The sequence below is a fragment of the Pantherophis guttatus genome, chromosome 14 (assembly GCF_059756535.1).
Source record: "Pantherophis guttatus breed Tessera chromosome 14, ASM5975653v1, whole genome shotgun sequence".
Classification (NCBI taxonomy): Eukaryota; Metazoa; Chordata; class Lepidosauria; order Squamata; family Colubridae; genus Pantherophis; species Pantherophis guttatus.
Window position 1 is genome coordinate 18,352,756 of NC_142076.1, and position 21,856 is coordinate 18,374,611.

General features: G+C 41.0%; 1 protein-coding gene across 3 annotated transcripts in view; it reads right to left on the reverse strand.

Moving 5' to 3' along the window:
* Positions 1-626: 626 nt before the first annotated feature.
* Positions 627-21,856, reverse strand: part of USP22 (ubiquitin specific peptidase 22) — a 56,543-nt gene continuing 35,313 nt past the window's right edge. For all 3 annotated transcript variants that reach the window (XM_087878629.1, XM_087878630.1, XM_087878631.1), the window contains 9 exons: positions 19,490-19,659; positions 18,933-19,080; positions 15,831-15,936; positions 14,265-14,423; positions 11,500-11,626; positions 7,393-7,484; positions 6,171-6,233; positions 5,013-5,162; positions 627-1,385 (listed from right to left, as the gene is read on the reverse strand). In XM_087878629.1, the coding sequence (XP_087734755.1) occupies positions 1,343-1,385; positions 5,013-5,162; positions 6,171-6,233; positions 7,393-7,484; positions 11,500-11,626; positions 14,265-14,423; positions 15,831-15,936; positions 18,933-19,080; positions 19,490-19,659 (1,058 nt within the window). In that variant the 3' untranslated portion in view covers positions 627-1,342. The remainder of the gene's footprint in view (positions 1,386-5,012; positions 5,163-6,170; positions 6,234-7,392; positions 7,485-11,499; positions 11,627-14,264; positions 14,424-15,830; positions 15,937-18,932; positions 19,081-19,489; positions 19,660-21,856) is intronic.

The following is a 21,856-nucleotide window of genomic DNA, read 5'->3' on the forward strand; positions in this document are numbered from 1 at the left end:
AAAGCAGAGTTGGTAGAAAGTATTTTGCTTAGGAAGCAAAAGTCCAGTAGTTGAGACTAATTTCAAAAAACGGCACCCACTCCTCAGAAGTGGCAGATGGCACCCTTTTCAAGGCCAAGGGTCTCACGAGGGCAATATTTCTTTGGAAAGGGAAGATGGGGAAACAATCGCCTCCCAACACCTCCCCCCCCCCCACGTCCCGAGAGATCAGCCTTATTTACATCCAAACCACCCACCCGCTCCCCCCAACCACAATAAATAATCAAGACCACTTTGGTTGTTTTTTCTTTTTACAGTATAAACATGCCAATTCATTCATTTTACTGATGGTTGCAATTATGAATGTCATTCTTACGGGCGGAAAACGATGAACAAAAGTACACGTGTAAAGGGGTGGGGGCGAGAAATTAATAAAATAGCAATGTATAGAAAACAAAAAAAATGGGAGGGGGGAAAGGGAGGGGCTCAAACAGAAACCTAGCCTGTTCCAAAAAGAACAGCTCTCCCCCACCCCCACCATTACCTGTGACTGAAAAAGAGGCAGGTTTTTGGTGCCTTCGCCACCACGCCGGTCCCGTCAATCTGGCCTCTGGTTAATGGCTTTTCCGAAAAACAAAACAGCCTAATCATTTCATACTGTATTTATTTAATAACTAAAATTCACAAATAAAAAGGTACTCGCAAAGTCCATCTCGTCGCGGCGTTCCCCCAACTCTCCTCCGTTTTGACTGCTTTCAGACCCATGGGTGATGATGATTAAAAAAGAAGAAAAAAAAGGGGGGGGGGAATAAAAGGGAGGGGGGGAAAACGGGGCACGGGGTATTTTTGTTTTGTTTTTTTTAATTAACTGTCGTTATGATTGGTCGGTTGGAGCTGAAGCACCAATGGAGAAGATGCTCGATGGAGAAGATGAGAGCACGTAGACACACACACACACCCGGCACTTCCCGCGCACGTCTCGGAGGAACGGCGGGACTCCTCGGCTTCCCTCTATGTCCCCGTCGAGGGCAACCTTCGCGCTATTCTATTTCCTCGCTCAAAAGTCACTGGCGGCAGCCTCTGGTTAGGTTTCCCCCTCCTTCTTCTGTCCTTGCAGGGCCGCAAACCCGAGGAAGAGAGTTCATTTATTTCGTATTTTATTTTTTTAAACTCCTCTAGGCAGTGAGCCAACTGGCAAGCGGGTCCTGTCGCAGCTCGGGGCCAGGTGTCGAATGGGTGTCGTTTTTTGTTTTTGTTTTGTTTTTCATTTCAGGTAGTGTTGTGTGTTTTATCGGAAGTCTACCACTCCTTTTTTTGCTTCCTTTCCTTTTTTTTTCCTTGTCGCGTCGGCTGTTGAGCAGGGCTACTCGTACTCCAGGAACTGTTTGTGATAGAACAGCAAGTATCTGCGGAGTAGGGAGAAGAAAGATGAGCTGTAAGAGTTAGGTCGGTGTGGGTCTCCCCGCATACGTTCTGGCCAGTAGGTCGGCCGAATAGGTTGTAAAAAAAAAAAAAAATGCTTTTAAAAGGTAAAAAAACAGCCCTGATGATCGCGCAGCTCAGCTGTGATCGTCAGAGCCTTTTTTTTTTTTTTTACTTTTAAAAGCAAAAAAGGAAAACCTTCGTGCATGCACAGAGGGTACATAACAAATTACTTCCTGGTTAACATCATGAAGTAATGACACGCCGCGATTGCTACCGGTTCTCTGAACCACCTGCCACGATCACTACCGGATCGGGTGATCTGGTCCAAACTGGGAGCATTTCACCCCTGGTTCTGGCTCCCCTCCACACCCACAGCCCTGTAAAAAGCAATGTGGATTATTGTCCAAATAATCCTATGTGTGGATTATTTTTTATATATATATATCAGGGAGGGACGGTTTCAGGGAAGGTTTTTGTTCTCGGTTCATGTGGTGAGTGTCTAAATAATTCAAGGCCAGTGACTCATCAGAGGATATGGCTGGGCTGCTGAGGGCTTGACGGCGACACAGGATTGAGGCCGAATCCCACACCTAAAGAACAAACTCGAAGCGGCAAGAATGGAGAGATTCTGCCAACATTGGGATCCTCAGCAGGGTGGCCTGAGTCGAAAGGGGGCCTTTCCAGGAGCTTCAGTTTTAGAAGTCTGTAGAGATTCTCGGTCATCCAAGTCATGGTTGTCCCGAAGGTGCTTTTTCGAGAGGCAAATTAGACTTTTTGACCTGGAGGACTGAGAATCTCTACAGACTTTTAGCTATACAATTTGGGATGGACACTCCTTGAATGGTGTGGGAGTAGGAATGGATTTCCAGAGGGGGAAAAAAAATGGCAGACTACAGGAACCAGGAGCACCACTCAGGTGACCCTGAGGACAACAGAGAAACCTCCAAGTGGCCTCAACGACCCTCTAAAAAGGATGCAAATGACCAGCTCTGTCTGCAAGGAGTATAAATCCTTCCATTCTCCACCATCCAAGTCAGGGCTGAAGAAGCTTCTTGGATGAGAAGCGAAACATCTTCAAAAGAAAAAACAAGGAAGTCCTTCCGTTTTAGAAGTTTGCTGGTCTTGCCTGAGCAATTCCCAAATGTCCCCAGATATTCAAGAAAAAGAAAAAGAAAAGATGGATTAAAACATGGGACTCCAAAGATTCACTTTTTGGAAGGAGGGCTGAAGAATAAAGCTGCCTTCACATACATTCTAACAATGAATGAATTCTAAGACGCCTGAAATATTAGTCATATGATGACAACATTTTTGTGGGCCACAGTCCACACATTCCACTCCAACAGTCCTATCCCTATCATTCAGGAAGGGGAGGGGGAGATGGTCTCCCATCCTCCATGTAGCAGAGAACATCATAGAGAAAGGAAGGAAGGAAATCAGGGTGGATTTGATTTAAATCGAGTTGATTTAAATCACAATTTAAATCATGATTTAAATCACTAGTAAAAAGGCTTGATTTAAATCAACTCGATTTAAATCATAACTTTTAAAGAGCAACTGTCATCTCTGCTACCCCTTTGACCCGCTGTTGACTCACCGATAGTCCCAGTGTTGCAGAATATACAGCCTCATGCTACATAACTAAGCTCCATTTCATGCTGAATAAACTAAATTATTTATGTATCTTAAATAGAAAACTATCTTACGATAGATTTTTACCCCAAAAATTTTTTATTAAAATAAATTCGATAAAAATAAAAAAATTCTGATTTAAATCAAAAAAATCCGATTTAAATTAAAAAAATCTGATTTTTTTGATTTTTTTTAAAAAAATCATTGATTTTTATCCACCCTGAAGGAAATACAGGTGAAAAAAAATGACCTACATATATAGACATTCCTTGGCAAGACAGGTAGTCCTTGACTTATGAACACAACTGAGCCCAAAATTTCCATTGCCAAGTGAGACAGTTGTTATAGGTGAGTTTGGGCCCATTTTATGACCTTCCTTGCCACAGTTGTTAAGTGAATCACTGCAGCTGTTAAGTTACCAACATGGTTGTTCCATGAATCTGACTTTGCTTGTCAGAAGGTCGCAGAGAGGGATCAAACGACCCCTGGACAGTCATAAATACCTGCCAGTTGCTAAGCGTCCAAATACTGTTCACCTGACTATGGGCATACTGCAACGGTCGTTAAGTGTGAAAAACGGCCAAAAGTCACTTTTATCAGTGCCGTTGTAACTTTGAACAGTCACTAAACAAACGGTTGTAAGTCAAGGACTACCTGTGCAACCATGTAAAGAGTACTATGAATATAAGGTTTGTATCTCTGGCACCTTGACACTGCGCTACACAAATCGCACAATTCTGTGCAAAGGTAACCCAAGTAGGAAAATCAGCTTTCACAGACTCTCCCATTTTCTGAAACAAAAACCAACAACAACAAAAAACTCCTTTCCTAATAGGATAATACAAAATCCCGGTGAGAATCCCAGAAGCAGCAGGAGAAAATGGAATAACATTTTTGCATCCCTCCCTCCCATTCCTGGGAAACCAGAAAAGCAGCAAAAACTGGTGAGTCAGGCCAAAAGAAGAGAGTTCATTTGCATAATTTATGCAGGCTGCAGAACTGAGTTTTTCAAAGCACAATCTGAGTGCAATGGTGTGAATGCTGGTTTAGAGCAGCATTTCTCAATTTCGGCAATTGGAAGATGTGCGGACTTCAACTCCCAGGATTCCCCAGCCAGCTATGGGATTATGGGAATAGAAACTATGCTGGCTGGGGAATCCTGGGAGTTGGAAGTCCGCACATCTTAAAGTGGCCAAAGTTGAAAAACGTTGGTTTAGAGTAAGGTACCATTCCTCTCTTTGAGGCCACTCCAAAAACATAGGCCATTTTTTTAAAAAAAATGTATTATCATCACTGGCTTTGAGATAATCCTCCAGATCAGAGCAGGAGTGAAATTAAGCAGGTTCTGGAGAACCGGTAGTGGAAATTTTGAGCAGTTCGGAGAACCGGCAAATGCTACCTCTGACTGACCCCAGAGTGGGGTGGGAATGAAGATTTTGCAATATCCTTCCCCCAGGAGTGGGGAGGGAATGGGGATTTTGCAGTATCCTTCCCCTGCCACGCCCACCAAGCCACACCACACCCACCCAGCCACGCCCACAGAACCGGTAGGGAAAAAAATTGGATTTCATCACTGGATCAAGGGTGTCAAACTCAAGGCCCGGGGGGACTAATGTGGCCCGTGGGGTGCTTGATCTGGCCCACGAGGCCACCCTGGAAACAGCAAAGGACCGGCCCACGGTGCCTCTGCCAGCAAAAACAGAGCTTGGCGAGCTCCGTTTTCACTGGCAGAGGGTTGCGGGAGGCCACAGGTGCCCCCGACACAAGTGATGTTGAGCTGGCCACACCCATCGAGCCCTCCGAGGTCAAACTCAATCCTGATGCGGCCCTCAATGAAATAGAGTTTGACACCCCTGCTCCAGATTAAAGTAAAATTTTATTTTCACACGTTCCCTCTAATTTTGCTCCTCTTTTCTATTTCAATGACACGGTAGGGAGCAAGACTGGCGTTTTGTGTTAAGGGGAGTTCGACATACCCTTCACTGTCTAGTACGTCCTTAATGCTAGCCTTGGTAATTATGGCATCGTCACATTTGAACCATTGGTCTCTGTGTTGCCGAATAAAGCTGGTATAATGCCCGCTCTCCAGGGTTCCTTGATGGTTAACTACTGCAAACAAGGAATACCTGTCGGAATGAACAAGGAAATAGAAAAACGGCTTGATTTTTTTACAACGTAGAACCTTTCGCCCCTTCAATAATCAACATTTCGCCCCTTCAATAATCAATATTTTGCTAATATGTACTCGTATGTAAGCTGGGCCATCCAAGGTGGAGCTTCCACATGCTACAGGTTATCCTCAACGTATGACCACAATTGAGCCCCAAAATATCTGTTGCTAAATTGTCGTGACTCTTGCCCCATTTTATGACCTCTCTTGCCGCAGTTATTAAGTGAATCACTGCAGAAGTTAGTCACACAGTGGTTAAGTGAATCTGGCTCCCCCGTGGACTTTACTTGTCCGAAGGTCACAAGAGATATGACCTTCCCCCCCCAGGACACTGCAACTGTCATAAATATGAGTCAGTGGCCAAGCCTCTGAAATTTTGACCGTGTAACTATAGGAATGCTGCAACGGTCGTTAAAAGTTTGAAAAGTGGTCGCAAGTCACTTTTTTCAGTGCCGTTGTAGCTACAAACGGTCCCTAAATGAACTGATGTTAAGTCGAGGACTACCTATATTATCTAGTGTTTCTGAAAAACATCAACGGCGTTTATGCATATTACTCTATCAGTGCCAATCCAAGCTGTCAAAACGTCAGGTGTATTAAGATTTTATTTATCGCACGTCCTGGCGTGCCACCCCCTCTACAAAGACTGGGTGGGCTTCACTAGACCAGTGACTACTTCAATTGGACAAACGAGTAGGTAAAATTTGTGGAGTAGTAAGTCTTTAGAGTAGATAGAAGGAAGGCTGGGGGGGAGGGTCGGTGGAGAGAAGTGCAATGGAAAAATCACTGTTTGAAGAAGAAGCATTTTGTTCCTGGGCAATTTTTTTTTTTAGCACTAGTTTAGAACACAAAGTGCTTTTTTAAAAAAAACAAAAACAGGCTACTGAACTCTGCAAGGCAGCTTTTTATACTGTTTTAAGGGACGTATCTGAGACCAAGAAGCACAGAAGACAAAGCCACCTACTTATTATCACTGTTTAGACTATCTGCTGGTTGCTGGTACTGCCCATTCATTCTGCTCTCTTTACTACAATAAAAACAAACAAACAAACAAAAAAACACCATGTTCAGTGTCATTTAAAAAGACAGCGGGTTATCAAGTCGCCCTTTAGTTAACAGACATTTAAAATTTGAAGAGATCTCCTTATTTTCTCGACATTTCCTGAAGAGGAGAAACAAGTGTTTAAGTAAAGAGACAACACTGACATAACTTACCCCTTGGCATGAAGAAAACCAGCAAAACACCAAAGCTAAAAAGCAGGAGATTTAAATTACTGGTTTTAAGCATTTAAGGCTATTGACAGGGTGAATCCCGAATGCTCTGTATGCGGTGATACTTGGAATTTTTCTAGAAGACGTCTTTCTCCAAAGAGGAGAAAGATAAATTTACTGCTCCCTAAATGTATCTTCAAAGGTCCTCTAAAACATACACACTGCCCCCATTGCAATTTTTCCAACCTGGACGACCTTCTTGAAAGGTCAATTTCAAATCTCAGCATTTCCCGGGACAAAGGTCATGCTGGCTGGAGAATTCTGGAGAACTTTTGAATGGCTGTTTAAAGAAAAGATTTCACAGCCAAAAGTTTTAAAAATGTGAGCGTGTATTTTTTTATACTTGTATCAGTGATCATTCAGGCAATATAAACTTGCCATCTTTCTTCTCGGCATAACAATCAAATCAAAGGAAATTGATTAGTTCAATGAAAAGCAAGTATATATATATATAAAACAAATAATACGTTATATATTATACAGCATATAATAGCAATAGACTTATATACCGCTTCACAGTGCTTTACAGCCCTCTCTAAGCGGTTTACAGAGTCAGCCTCTCGCCCCCAGCAATCTGGGTCCTCATTTTACTGACCTCAGAAAGATGGAAGGCTGAGTCAACCTGGAGCCAGTCAGGATCGAACTCCTGGCAGTGTGAGTAGTGAATTAGTCTGCAATACTGCATTCTCACCACTGCGGCTCTATGCACTTTAGAGGAGGAAGGTGGAATCACTCTCTTTTCACTCAAGATACTCCTGCTTAATTTCAATTGTGAAATCCATGCCAATGGAACCACTGAAAAGAACATCCAATTATAGTCCCCACCTATAAGCTGAACTAGACAATTTCTCTGCCCTTTCAACACAGCCTAAGACATGGAGGGTTTCTCGCCAGAAGAGGTTTCCAGTGCATACCTAGAGGCCATGAAAGGCGTCATGTCCAGCTCTAGTGGAAAGGAGACATACGTAGTGATCTTCCGTCTCAGTTTGGCTGAGTGTTCAAACCGCTAGATAAAAAAAATGGGTAGAAGATCAGATTTTTACTTCCTTAATGTAACAGCATCTCATCAGTTAGAATAGAATGAATAGAATAGAATAACAGAGTTGGAAGGGACCTTGGAGGTCTTCTAGTCCAACCCCCTGCTTAGGCAGGAAACCCTACGCCACTTCAGACAAACGGTTGTCCAACCTCTTCTTAAAAGCTTCCAGTGTTGGAGCATTCACAACTTCTGGAGGCAGGTTGTTCCACTGATTAATTGTTCTCACTGTCAGGAAATTCCTCCTTAGTTCTAAGTTGCTTCTCTCCTTGATTAGTTTCCACTCATTGCTTCTTGTCCTGCCTTCAGGTGCTTTGGAGAATAAATTGACTCCCTCTTCTTTGTGGCAGCCCCTGAGAGATTGGAAGACTGCTATCATCTTATTGTTCCCTATGACTATCATTAAGTGTTGTACCTTATGATTCTTGACGAATGTATCTTTTCTTTTATGTACACTGAGAGTGTATGCATCAAGACAAATTCTTTGTGTGTCCAATCACACTTGGCCAATCAAGAATTCAATTCAATTCAATTCAATTCAATTCAATTCAATTCAATTCAATTCAATTCTATTCTATTCTATCATGTCTCCCCTAGTCCTTCTTTTCATTAAACTAGACATACCCAGTTCCTGCAACCATTCTTGGTATATTTTAGCCTCTAGTCCCTTAATCACCTTCATTGCTCTTCTCTGCACACTTTCTAAAGTCTCCACGTCTTTTTTACATCGTGGTGACCAAAACTGAATGCAGGATTCCAAGTGTGGCCTTACCAAGGCATTATAAAGTGGTATTAACCCTTCACGTGATCTTGATTCTATCCCTCTGTTTATGCAGCCTAGAACTGTGTTGGCTTTTTTGGCAGCTGCTGGCTCATGTCTATATGGTTGTCCACTAGGACTCCAAGATCCCTCTCACAGTTACTACTATTGAGCAAGGTACCATCTATACTGTACCTGTGCATTTTGTTTTTCTTGCCTAAATGTAGAGCCTTATTTTTTTCACCATCAAATTTCGTTTTGTTAGATAATGAAAGTTAGTTAGCTCGGGTGTAGAAAAACAACTACGGATAGTCCTTGAGGTACAACCATAATTGAGCCCAAACTGCTCAATTGCTAAGCGAGCTGTGTCCCATTTTACGGCCTTTCTTGCCACAGTTGTTAAGTGAATCGCTGCAGTGGTTAAGTTGGTAACACAGTCGTTGAATGAACCTGGCTTCCCCCATTGACATTGCTTGTTAGAAGGTTGAGACAGGCAATTGTGTGACCCTGGGACACTGCAACTGTCTTAAATACGAGTCAAGTTTCCAAACTGACCAAATTTTGATCACATGACCGTGGAGATGCTACAACGGCTGTAAATATGAAAAACGGTCCTAAATCACTTTTTTCAATGCCGTTTTAACTTCGAATGGTCACTAAATGAGCGGTCGTAAGTCAAGGATTACCTGTATATGAATACAACAGTGTGTCAGAAGTGAGTGTCTTTTATACAGTTTGTATGGTTGCCTACTGTTTCTTCTTTTTAGAACAAGAGAGAGATCAGAATGTACCAGAAAGGGAGGGAAAAAATTGTTTTAAAAACAACTCTTTTTAATTCTTGGGGTATTCTAGGATTTTTAGGCGTAGATTCAGCCTGAAACCTTCTTTGTACAAAGCTAGCACTGAGGTGTGCTGTGATTTAGAAAGCAAGACAAATAATATTCTAGGTATCTCACGCTGCCAAGACACAAGTGGCTGGAAAAGATTAATTTCAGAGACAATGGGAAATGTGATAAGCTCCCTACTTTCATCATCATCCAAATAAAATGCTATAAGCGGATGTGAACAGGGGGCAGAAAGATTAATGAACTCTTCTTCCGAAAGGCAGCCTTTCTCCAAATTTCTAAAAAAAACTCCTGTCCTATTTACCTTTGTAGGTAATTGTACTCCAATTTCAGAAGCAGAACAATTCCCTAGCAACAGACGAGGCTATTTTCCCAGTATGAGAAAAGAAATTACACAGATGAGATAGCCTTTCACATTTTCTTTCTTTCTTTTTTTTTGTTTACCATATTACATTATTAACATTGTCAGAAGACACAACCTCTTCATCATGGCTCTGATAACAATTCGGCTATAAATAACGTACAGCCCCCTATCCATTACTTCAGCTGCCGGAATTTAGCAATATTAGTTCGCTGGCATTTGAACGCTGTTTTGAGGCATTAAATATTAAAATCTTAATTCTGAACAGACAGGGCGACAGGGTGATTCATGGCAAGAGATCATCCTTTGACATTCAATACAAATGCTGCCTGTTTCCAAAATATCCTTCTCTGTGTTCACTTTTATGAAATCTAGACGTTTGGATATACTAGATATGGCTATTTGTATTTCTCCGCTGCGGAATATGCTGATCATCAACAGCAACTCAACTCTGAGGGATCCTTGGTGCCCTCTGAGCTTGTTTTTCTTGCAAACGTTTCATTCAACATCATCAGTGCTAATAAGGAGTGCACTTTGTTGTCACTTTTATATTGTGGTGGCTTGGCCTGTGAGTGTTTCTGGGGTTGGCCTTAAGAGATTCTTTGGTTGGGCTTTTTACTGTTGGCTCTTTGGCCGTTTCTTGATTGGGGTATTGTTTACTTGGTTGTTGGTCTGAAGTTAACCTTAGACTTAAGGTCTAAGTGATCTGGAGTCTTTTTGTTCTTTTTTGGGTTGGGTTGATAGTCCCTTTTGCATAGCAATAGCAATAGCACTTAGACTTATATACCGCTTCACAGTGCTTTACTGATTTTGTAAACTGCTTTCTCTAAGCAGTTTACAAAATCAGCATCTTGCTCCCAACAATTTGGATCCTCATTTTACCGACCTCATAAGGATGGAAGGCTGAGTCAACCCTTGAGCCTAGTGAGATTCGAACTGCCAAACTGCTGGCAGCCAGTGATCAGCAGAAGTAGCCTGCGGTACTGCACTCTAACCACTGCGCCACCGCAGCTCTACAGACTTGTGTCTACTGATGACTGATTTGTCAAGAGTGCCAGGAGAGCACCAAGGCTCCCTCATGTCAACCCTGAGCTACAAATATTCTCCTTTCTTAGCATCTCAACTCTGTAAGTTTCATAAAATATTAATCTTCAGCGACCACTGACAAAAACCTTTTGAATGTCTGTTGAAGCTCTATCGTAGTTAAGAGTTAGAATGTTTTGGAAACATAATGGCAGACATTTGAAAGTATGCCTCAATTGAACAGATATCCTCATGAGCATCAAATTACAAGGGTCAGCTAGGTAGTTACACAATTGGAGGAGGGCAAATAGTTTAATAGCAAAGACCACTGCAAAAGAACCCACTTCCTCCAAACCATTCTAATATTCTCTAATTCAATTCTTCTGGACAGTTATGGAATCAAGGCTAAAAGTTTTAAGTTCGGCAAGCAACATATGGCTTTATGGATCATATAACAGCAGAGAGTTGGATCTGCAATGTCTATGGAAATTCTCAATCTTCCAGGTCATGATTGAACCAAAGGTGTTTTACCCAAAAGGCAACTGAACTTTCTTGGGTTTTTTTCTTTGAAAACATTTGGCTTCTCAACCAAGAATTTTCTTCTTCAGAACTGGATGGCTTTCTTTCTTTGAAAAACCTTTCGCCTCTCATCCAAGAAGTTTCTTCAGAACTGAAGAAGCTGAAGAAGTTTCTTGGATTGGAAGCAAAATGTTTTTTTTTTAAAAAAAATAACACAAGGAAGTCCAGCTGCTTTTTGGAAAAAACACCTTTGGGACAGAAACTGCAAAATGTTAAACTCTGGATATCTAATCAATCTAGAAATATATTATTCAACAGTCACAAGGTATGTCCCCAATTCTTAAGTGTACGCGCTCAGTTCAAAACTGAGATTCAGTCTACCCGTGAGATTTAAGATAAAATCCACAAAATAAAGAAAGTCAAACCAATTTCATGGAGGAAGATCCGCTTTCAGGAATCATCATTTAAGCAACTCACTTTGAGATGAAAACAAGCCACAATGGGTAGTTTCTTCATAGTGAGCTGTTTGGTAGATTCTTGGTAGCTGTGGCAACCACTACATTTGATTTTGGCACTGCTTCCTAGATGTTCTGGCCTTGTAAACCTGAAAAAAAATATGTTTAAAACAGAATGGATAACCAGCAGAAGTAACTATTTCACTTTAAATTTCCATTTAGTATCTTTTACGTACAATCTTCTACAAGTTTTGCATTTAAAATACTAGCTTCATCAGAGGTTTTATTCATTTCAAGTCCTCTGCTATTATGTTTCTTGATTTAAAAATAAAACATAAATTATACGTAACCTATACAAACTGGTGTTAAAATGTTCCTTAAGACATTTCCCACAATCTTTGTTTATGTTCTTAAAGCCAAACTTACCTGAAAAATATGATAATAAAAATAAATTTGGCTCAGTGGCCAATCTATCACAAACTGGCTAATATGAAGAGATCACAGATGAAGCAAAAAAAAGGATCTTAAGCTTTGATTAGGTGAATAGGCCAGTGTTTGGCATATGTTTAAATATACACAATTGAGGCACTTGTGAGGACAGATTAAAGGTTTTTTTCACATAGCTAAAATACAACATGCCTTCCCAAATCTGGAAATTATCTTGGATGAAATCTAAATGTATGTTTTTATAATTGCCATCCTTACCTTCCAGACTCAAAGGGATCAACTGGTTCAAAAAGGAATATGCAAACCTTGGAATTGTTGAAGCAATGCTTGGTTCAAGACCTCTCTTATTGAAACAGTAAATCTGAATTCTGTACTGAGGCAGTACGTAAGACCAACACTGAACCTTCTTCCACACAAATGAGTTTCCTCCATCCATCAAGATCACTTGGTAACAGGACTTCTATATACAAGGAATTCTTTGCATGGAACAGCCATGCCAAACTAGCCATTTGAGAGAGACACACTCCACAGAATTAATCCCCAAGTGTCTACAGAAAGGGTATAGAACTTCTAAATGAATTATATCTTTTAGCAACTGCGGCAGCTGCTGACTGTAGTGGTTACAGCTAAAGACAGCTGAAATCCAGAAGCCTCAAGGTTTTCATATTTGCATCATTTCTCTTTCAATCTTGTCTAAAAACTAAAACAGCTCCAAATTAGCCATCATCTACGTGTTAAGGTAACAAATAAACCCTATATAGTATGAAGCAATAAGACAAAAGCATAGCTCTATTGGCATTGTTACTGTATAATACTTCCATGTTAAAAGAGGTTTAACAGTGAACTCCAGAATTTGTTTAGGGTGGCCACCAAAATATGTACCAGTGGACAGTTACGGGATTAGATGGAAGTTTGATCCAGTAGGGCTGTTCCTATGATCTTAATTACTATAATAGTGATAGCTGAATGGATCTGGTTAGCATTATTCTGAAGTTGTTTGCCAGATTCCAAGAAAATGGAAGAATCTTAGGGGGAGAAACCGATGTATAATCCTAAATAATTTAGTCTCGATGTCCTAATTACAGTGTGGTGATTCAGTGAGTAAAGAAAGATATCCCCAGGAATATCTCCATTTAACTGGCCTCAAAGCAGGTAAACAGGTGGCAAACAATTAAACAGTGAACAGGTAAACAGTTAAAAGCCATGGAAATATTTTCAATATTCAATTGAGACTATGGGTAATTACATAGAGGAAAGCCCAGATAGGGACAGGAAAACATTTCCCATTCTTGCAAGGAAATGGGAGTGTAAATTCATTGAGCCCCCTCTATCTCGACTGGCCTGTTATCCATTTGGAGACAAGAAAGTCTGTGCATATGGATTTCTTCATATGGATTTCTGTATACCGTTGTACAAATTCTCCGGCAAATATTTTCTTTTCAATCTTCCTGAAGTAGAGGTGGTTGTGTGATAATTCTATAACCTCTCAGATCTTTTGTGAAGTGACAGTTGCATCAGGAGGAACAGAAAAATAGTCTGCTTGCTGTGTTTTGAAAGAAGGATGAAACCTGCTGGACATTGCTCATCTGTTGATCTTTCTTGAATTCAGTACTAAGATACATTCCACATCGTATTTTAGCAGAACGTTCTGTTAAAGACTAGTAGAATTTCTTCTTCATAAGGCCAACCAACGGCGTTCAAAAACTGGTGAAGCAATGGAGGTTTCCTGCAATTTTGACTGGCTGCTTCGCTTGACAATTCCTCTTTTAGGTTGGATTTTTCTCTTCCTTACCTCTAAGAGACCCCACTTCTGTTCACTGAGCAAGGGAGGGATAGGTAAGAGGCAGACTATCCATAATTAAGGAAAACAAGGATTGTGACCTGCACCTATGATCTACAGAGATACCACATATGTAGGTCATAGTTCAACGACGTTTTATTTAAAATATCTGTAAGATGAGAGATCAAAGGTGTTTTTGTTTATCCTGAGCGTGCCTTGCTTTGCAACATATGAAGCAATACCCATCTACTGTCTAACATAATCAAGGATACACAGTGCTGAAATTTATCATGGGGAAAGCTAAACTGAGGGGGTTGTTTGTCTTGGTTACCTACCAGCTTCTATCAAGTTTATGCTACATGCTTAATTTTTGTCCTGGCCTCTTTTCCTACAAGGGAATTGAGTTGCTTGCACGATGATTCAGCAGAAATAATTGCAGACGTGGTGGTGTGTTTTTTTTTTTTTTGCTCCTGGGCCATCTGCCTGCCGATTGCTCATCTGCAGACAGGAGGAGGGAAGGTAAGATTGCTCCTTTCTAATGCCAGTCTGCCAGTCTGTACCTTCGCAAGCAGTCTGTGAGGGTGGTGGTTCCTGACACGTGGCTCTCTCCGTTCACCACACTGCCATCGCTGCCTGGACTCAGAGGCCAAAACGGGGTGGAGGAACCGGGTAAGTCCAGGCTGATGTCCCAGAAGGGGTCTATCGTGGTGGACACACCGCTAGGGAGAGGGGAAAAAAAACAACAGTTCAGCCATGGGATTATGTAAAGCGAAAGTTTGGACATAAGTGATTGTGGGGTCCTTGGTACTTTCATGAGCTTAGTGTTTTCTTGCAGATGATTCATTACCCAACTAGGTAACAACTTCAGCGCTAGAAGGTAGTGCGGATTGCAGAATGGAGAAAGGAGGAGGAGGAGGAAGACGACAACTGTGGTGTCCTTGGTGCTCTCTGAGTTTGGTTGTTTTCTTGCAGATGTTTCATTACCCAAGTAGGGAACATCATCCATGCAATGATGATGAAAGCCTACTCCCTTTCAGCACTGATGAGGTTACCTAGTTAGGTAGTGAAAAGTCTGCAAGAGAACAACCAAAACTAAGGACCCCACAGTCTTCCTCCTCTTTTGCTCCTCTCCCCCCCCCCACCCATTTCCTTCCAGTGCTGATGAAATTACCTAGTTGGGTCATGAAACATCTGCAAGAAAACCACCAAGCTCAGCAAGCACCAAGGACCCCATAGGTCAACCCTATGTTACAAACATTCTCTTCTATCAGTAACAATCATTTTACCTGTTAAAATTGAGAGGACAAAGAGAATAAATATTAAGGGGGTATCCCTGCAAATCAAGAGATCCAGAAAATGGTGTGATATTACTTTACAAAATAGTAGGTTCACAAGGGTAAACGCTGAGAGGAAAAACATTCTGGCAACCTTTACATCAGAGGTCTTCAAATTTGGCAGCTTTAAGACGTGTGGACTTCAACTCCCAGAATTCTCCAGCTAGCTATGCTATGCTATGCTGGCTGGAGGATTCTGGGAGTTGAGGTCCACAAGTCTTAAAGCTGCCAAGTTTGAAGACTTCTGCTTTACATGTCCAAAATGAATGTGCAGAAGTGGAAGAAAAATTGGCATTTCACCTCTAGGGGGTGCTCGCAAAACAGATTGCCAACAAAGAACATTTTAAATTTCTTTAATGGGGACCTTAAAAATACGGAACAAGAGCAGGATGTTAGGGAATGGACGAAATATCAGCTAATGAAGTTAATGAAAAGTCCGTATAATTTAACAGTGCAAAATTGTTTTGTGTTCTGGCAGCTCAGGTCTCCCTTTTAAAAAAAGCATATTGGCTGCCCACTTGCTTTATAATCAAGCCAAGGCTGATTTTAAGCTCCTGGTGATGTTTATTTACATATGGCTGAAAAAAAGATTGCCATCACGACTTCACAAGAATGCAAGCAGGTTTAAGAGCAGTAGGTTAGCTATTACGCAATTAACTCTTTTCTTTATTTCATTCAGGTTCTCACTGAAGTTTCCTGCCTAGGCTCGCTCTCTATGTACAACAAGAAGATATCGCCATTTTATTCTCAAGGGGTTGCCCGTTTTTTAAAAGACTTGCTCATCATACTCACTGGCAGACCTGACAAGTGACATCAGACTGTAGTCCACCTGTGAAGATTTGGTCTATGATACAGTTACAGTGGTTGGGATTGCTGGCTTTCTTCCCATTATCGTCACCTGAAGAAAAAGGAAATAAGCAGACTTTGTTTTCAAGCCTTCTGAATATTCGCATGCAGCCGGGCAGAGAACTACGCTCTTTACATACTAAACATACATTTACAATCATTCGTTTAGTGACCATTCAGAGTTACAATAGCAATAGCCCTTAGACTTATATACCGCTTTACAGCCCTCTCTAAGCGGTTTACAGAGTCAGCATCTTGCCCCCAACAATCATCTTCTTTTAACGGCCACATAATCCCTTGCAGGGTGGAGTCTAGGCAACTGAAGGGAGCTAGCGGAGTGTTTTAATGGCCAGATGCCCTTCCTGTCGCTAATGCGGAATTTTGTTCAGCAGATAAATTCTCAGTGTGCCCAGAGAGAGAAATTATCTGCCTCTACCTAGGATCGAACTCACAGCCTCCCGATTGTGAGGCCAGAGCTCTACCTCTAGGCCTCCGCACCATTCCTTGCCCCCTCAACAATCTGGGTCCTCAATGATACTGAAAAGAAGGGACTTATGACTGTTTCTGAACAACCACTGTTCAAAATTTGGACACTTGGCAAGTGGCGTGTATTTATAACAATTGCAGAGTCCTGCGGGTCATCTGGTCAGCTTTTGTGACCCTCTGACAAGCAAAGACAACAGGGAAGTCAGAGTCCCTTTACATCTGTGCTACTTAACTTAACAACTGTAGTGTTTCTGTGGCAAGAAAGGTCATAAAATTGGGTGCAGCTCATTTAACAACTGCCTTGCTTAGCAGTGGAAATTCTGGTCCCCATTGCGGTCGTAAGCCAAGGACTGCCTGTAGACCTTAAGACTTACTTTTTGTGGTACATCTACAAAAATAATGTTCCAAAAGTAAGGAAGTGCATCAGGAACGACAGCTATGAAAAACCCTACTTCTATTTTATTGCTTCAAGTTGTGCTCGGTTGACCGAACCAAGAAAATAGAGAACTTGATCCAAAATTAGGTATGAGAAACTTCGTGTCCTAGAGATCGTAATATATTATTATTAAGTGGAAAATTGGCTGGTTTTGCCCTGCCCCAAGGACACCTTCCAGAAGAGGTAGCGCTGCTATGGCAGAAAGCGGCAATCATGATTTAACTGCACTTCGAGGGGTTGAGTAATACATGTAAGTCTTTCCAAGTAAAAATGATTCTTGCTGTTAAGAAAATTACACATGTCATTATTCACACTATCTAGCAAAATCACTACCACTCAAGAAATGTAGGAAAGGCAGCATTTGCAAATGTTGAGCATTTGACACACAATGTAACTATTCCAATGTGACTGAAAAGATGGACTAAATTTATATATTTTTGAAAACGTTTATTCTATACTTCACTTTCTTAACCTTGACTAGGAGCACATTCGCCCACCCACAAATCCCAGGGAAAGGAATGGAAGCCTAAAATCTTGCCAATGTCAATATGGCATGAGTCTGACTTGGCGTTTTGAGATTAAATATGGCACTACCTTATTTAGAGCAACTATCTATCAGTTGGGATTTAAACTTTCTGGCCAAGTAAAAGATACATTATTAAATCACTACTGACAAAAAAAACCAACACAGTCTTTCCTGTTTCTTTTATGAAGTCATGAAAAGTTACATTGCTGTGTCATTTTTGGAGAAAGATACATACCTAAAGGAAAATAAAGAATCTTTTTTTAAAAAAGGACAAAGGTTTAACCCTTGCCTGTAAAAAGCATTTCTTTCTTTTATTTTTTGTCATCTGCTCACAAAAACTAACAAACGGGTTTTTTTCTTCGCATTTTCACTGGGCTGCAGGTAACATCCCTGCTGGATACTCTTAATAGACCATCATTTGCACCCACAGGAGAGTAAGGCTGCTCCCTCTTCAATTACGCAAGTCAATTAGGTTCAATGAGGAGGTGGGGGTCTCTAAAGACTGATCTGTAAGCTTGTTCACAGCAACACAGGGAGGTATGACAAACTCACGGGGCTTCCCGTGACATCTGGCAAAATGAAATTACCACCTCCTCGCACCTGTCAATATGTAACACATCAGCAACAGAAAAAAAAAAAAAAAAAAGCATAATTGGGCTGAAAAAGAATTCCCAGGGATTGAGCAGTTGCTTCTGGGAAGGGATAAATGCTAGTTCAGAGGAGTTTACACCACGGTATACCTGTTCTCGTTTAGGATATTCAAAGAGGTTTACTTGGGAGTTACAAAAGTCGTACAGGTAGTCCTCAACACACGACCACAATTGAGCCTAAAATTTCTGTTGCTAAGCAAGACAGTTGGTTCAGTGAGTTTTGCCCCATTTTACCAACTTTTTAACCACACAGTTGTGAAGTGAACCTGGCTTCCTCATTGATTTTGCTCATCAGAAAGTTGCAAAAAGGGGATCATATAACCCCGAGACGACACGGCAACCGTCATAAATGTGAGTTAGTTGCCAACTGGCTGAATCTTGATTACGTGGAGGGGCTGCCACAGTCATAAGTGTGGAAAAATGGTCATACGTCACTTTTTTCAGTGGTGTGGTAACGGTGAACGATCACTAAATGTTGTAAGTCGAGGACTATCTGTATTTAGACTTACTCCTCCTTTCTCATGTTGAAACAGACGAAATCTAACGCAACTCGAAATCTGAGGATTTTCTTCAGCAATGAGTGAAGGTAGTAAGAAAGCCGCAATGAAAACGAGTAAGAAGAGAGGCGGTTGACTCTAGCCAATTTATGAAAGACCAAAGCAGAAACTTCTTCTGATATCCTAGAGCAGTGTTTCTCAACCTTGGTCACCTGAAGATGCATGGACTACAACTCCCAGAATCCCCCAGCCAGTGCTGCTTCTGGGAGTTGTAGTCCACACATCTTCAGGTGACCAAGGTTGAGAAATACTGTCCTAGAGCTAAATACAGGTAGTCACTTAGGGACCGTTCAAAGTCACCAAAAAAGTGACTCGTGACCGTTTTCCACATTATGACGGTTACATGGTCACGTGATTTACATTCGGATGCTTGGCAAGAGGAACCAGCCTCACCTTTGCAGTGTCGATGTAGCACATCCAAGGCAGCAATGAGGAACTCGTGGGCGTCCTGCTGCTCGTACCCTGCTAAATGCCGTGCGTGTGTCCATACCAGGTGCAATAACCTATATGGAATGTGAGGAGATCGGTGCCCAGAGTAGAACTGGAGGGGAGGGGAGGGGGGGCGGAATCAGAGGGGAGGACGGGAAAGAAAACAAAAGGTTCGGGGATTTATTTATTTTTCTCCTTTCTCCAAAGCAGCAAATACATAAAAAAACTCTTCGTGGAAAGATTAGAATTATTCCCTAAATATTTTTTTTTCTATCCTGATTTTGTTACTTTTATAACTAACTTAAATATTGTACACCTTCTTCCTCCTGTTTTCTTCCCACAACAACAACCCTGTGAGGTGGGTTGGACTGAGAGTGATGGCACCTTGCAAATGGGAGCATATGGAAGAGGAAATGAAGGAAGCCTAAAATATTAAGGAGAGCGATCTCTCTGGTTGCCTCTTACATACTGCAAAGATGAAAGTGTGACCTTCTCAACAATGACACAAAGGGGCAACTTACCTCCTGAAAAAGCGTAGACATTTCACAGACCAGACACGAGCTGGGGCTTTGCATTTCACATTTGTGTCTGTCGGAGAGGAAGAAATCTCGCAGCAGTGGAGTGTGAGTAAGTGCTTGGACAATACAGTTCATAAAACATGTGTTCCCAAGATTAATTAGCCCCCGTAGACCTGTATAAAAAGGAGACAAAAAGAGGACAAGCGAACTGTGGTTCAGTTTCACACAACTGGAAGTCAGCTCAGCTGAAACTTTCAACCACTGCAAAACCAATTTCAAATCGTCATTATTATTTCTTGTTCTGTATTTTGTTCATCTCCTTCCACTTTAGCTTTTAAATATTATAATAACCAAATGGCTTGAATACATCTGGTGACGTGATTCCCCCCCCCCCAAAAATGTGGGCATCTCATGTGTTACAAGAATTTACTTTCACTGCTGAGCAAAAGCACCTAGGGCTCACTGTAGCATGTTTAAAACTAGAGCTTCTTAAATCTTTATCACTATGAGGTAGTGAAGGCTTGAGCCCTCTAAAAATGGCACTCCATATTTGAATACTAGAAGGAAAATCAAAGCATGTACTGTGGGCCTCAATTCTTGGTCTCTAGCCACTGTTCAACCACAATTCCCATCACAATAACCACATCTTAGTAGGAAACTATAGCAGTTACAAGCTATCATTTGGATCTTAGGTTTTTTTTCCCTCCCCCGTTAAGTAATACAGAAAAGAATGAAAACCACACAACAGCAACAAAACTGAAAACAGCCTTCAGTGTATTTTCATCCACGATCCCTACCAGCAGCACCAATGCTGCTAGGAGTTTCTGGGAATTGGAACCCCACATATGTAGAAAGCATCAAGGTTGGTGAAGGGTGCTTTTAAAGCATTGACCGGAGGAACAAAATATAAATTCACACGTTTTTTCTGGGAATGAAAGTAAAGAGACTTCGACTTAAATCAGGAAGGTAGCAAAATATTTGGACTTTATTACAGCTGAAATTCTCTCCTTAAACATGAAACAGAAAACACTAATCAGGGTATTAGTGGACGTAGATGACCAGCTTGAAGATTGGCAAATTCTTACCTCTCCAAAGCAATAGAACTAAAATTCTGAGATGGCTCATAATATTAAATGGCCTTGTATATGCAGAAATATTTCTGAACAGCCTTTCATCTTCCTTTCCCAAGCAGGTATGTGTTTCTGTTGCTAGGATACTGCAGACTACGAACAGTGAATCACTATACTGGACAACCTATTAAGTATTGATATGGAAGCCGTCCTAAAATCACTGGCATTAACACAACGCTATCATCTTATCAGCCCAACAAGCTATTTCTTATTTTCAACAAGAAATTGCTTTGCTTAACTTTTATCTAAGTATTTAATCCTTATTACAAACTGCAGTGTAAATATTGAGAATGCCTTTTAGCTCATGAATGGAATCCATCATATTTAGAAAGTGTGCAGCATTAGACATAGTATGTTGTGAATTTGCTGGCTAATTGTACAGAGGCAGAAATCAAGAAACCGTGTGTTATAAGCAAAAAGTAATGCTATCTCTTTATTAACCAGCCCAAATTCCCAAACAAGAAGCAATTCAAAATACGTTATACAAGACAAGACGCAAGTTCATCACTTAATACACTCTGCTTATTGACTGTAACTCTGGAAAATAGATTTGAATAAAGGAACAAGGACAAGGCTTATTTATTTCTTTTAACAGCACAGGTACGACCACAATTCAGGGTTCTATGTTTGGACTGCAGTGTGAATTGTAGACAAGTGCACATAAAAAGAAACAAATAGCCTTGCCACAAACGAGGCTGTTGTAACCGCAACTCAGGCATAACTACTATAGTTTTAGAATCAATGATTTTGGTGACGAGTCTTTCTAATGATGGGAAACGGCGGAAGAAACAACAAAAGACAACAGAAGTAAGATAAGGTTTAATATTAAGGTTAAGCGGCAGACTACGTCAAATGATTTCTGATTTAAGAAATAGAGATGAGATAGAGAAGAAAATATAAGATAATAGAGAAGAAGGACAACTGCATTTTTAGCCTTGCTTCTTGACTGCAAGTATGTTTTAAAAAAACTAAAGAAGTAGTGAAATATACATTACAAATTAAATACAAGAGGGTTGAATGAAAAATAATCCATCCAGTTCTGTAAATGGCCAACAGATGGCAGTACTGATATCTCCAAAGCTCTGGTATGTTTTTTTAGCATCTCTTCTTTCACTTCAATGGGTGGGAATTACGGTATGTTACATGCAGTGACTGAATTTTTGACTGACAGAGGAGTCCCTCCAATTGAAATTCACCATCCTTTCAAGTGCAGGTTTGGGATGACGGTAAGAGCATCAAT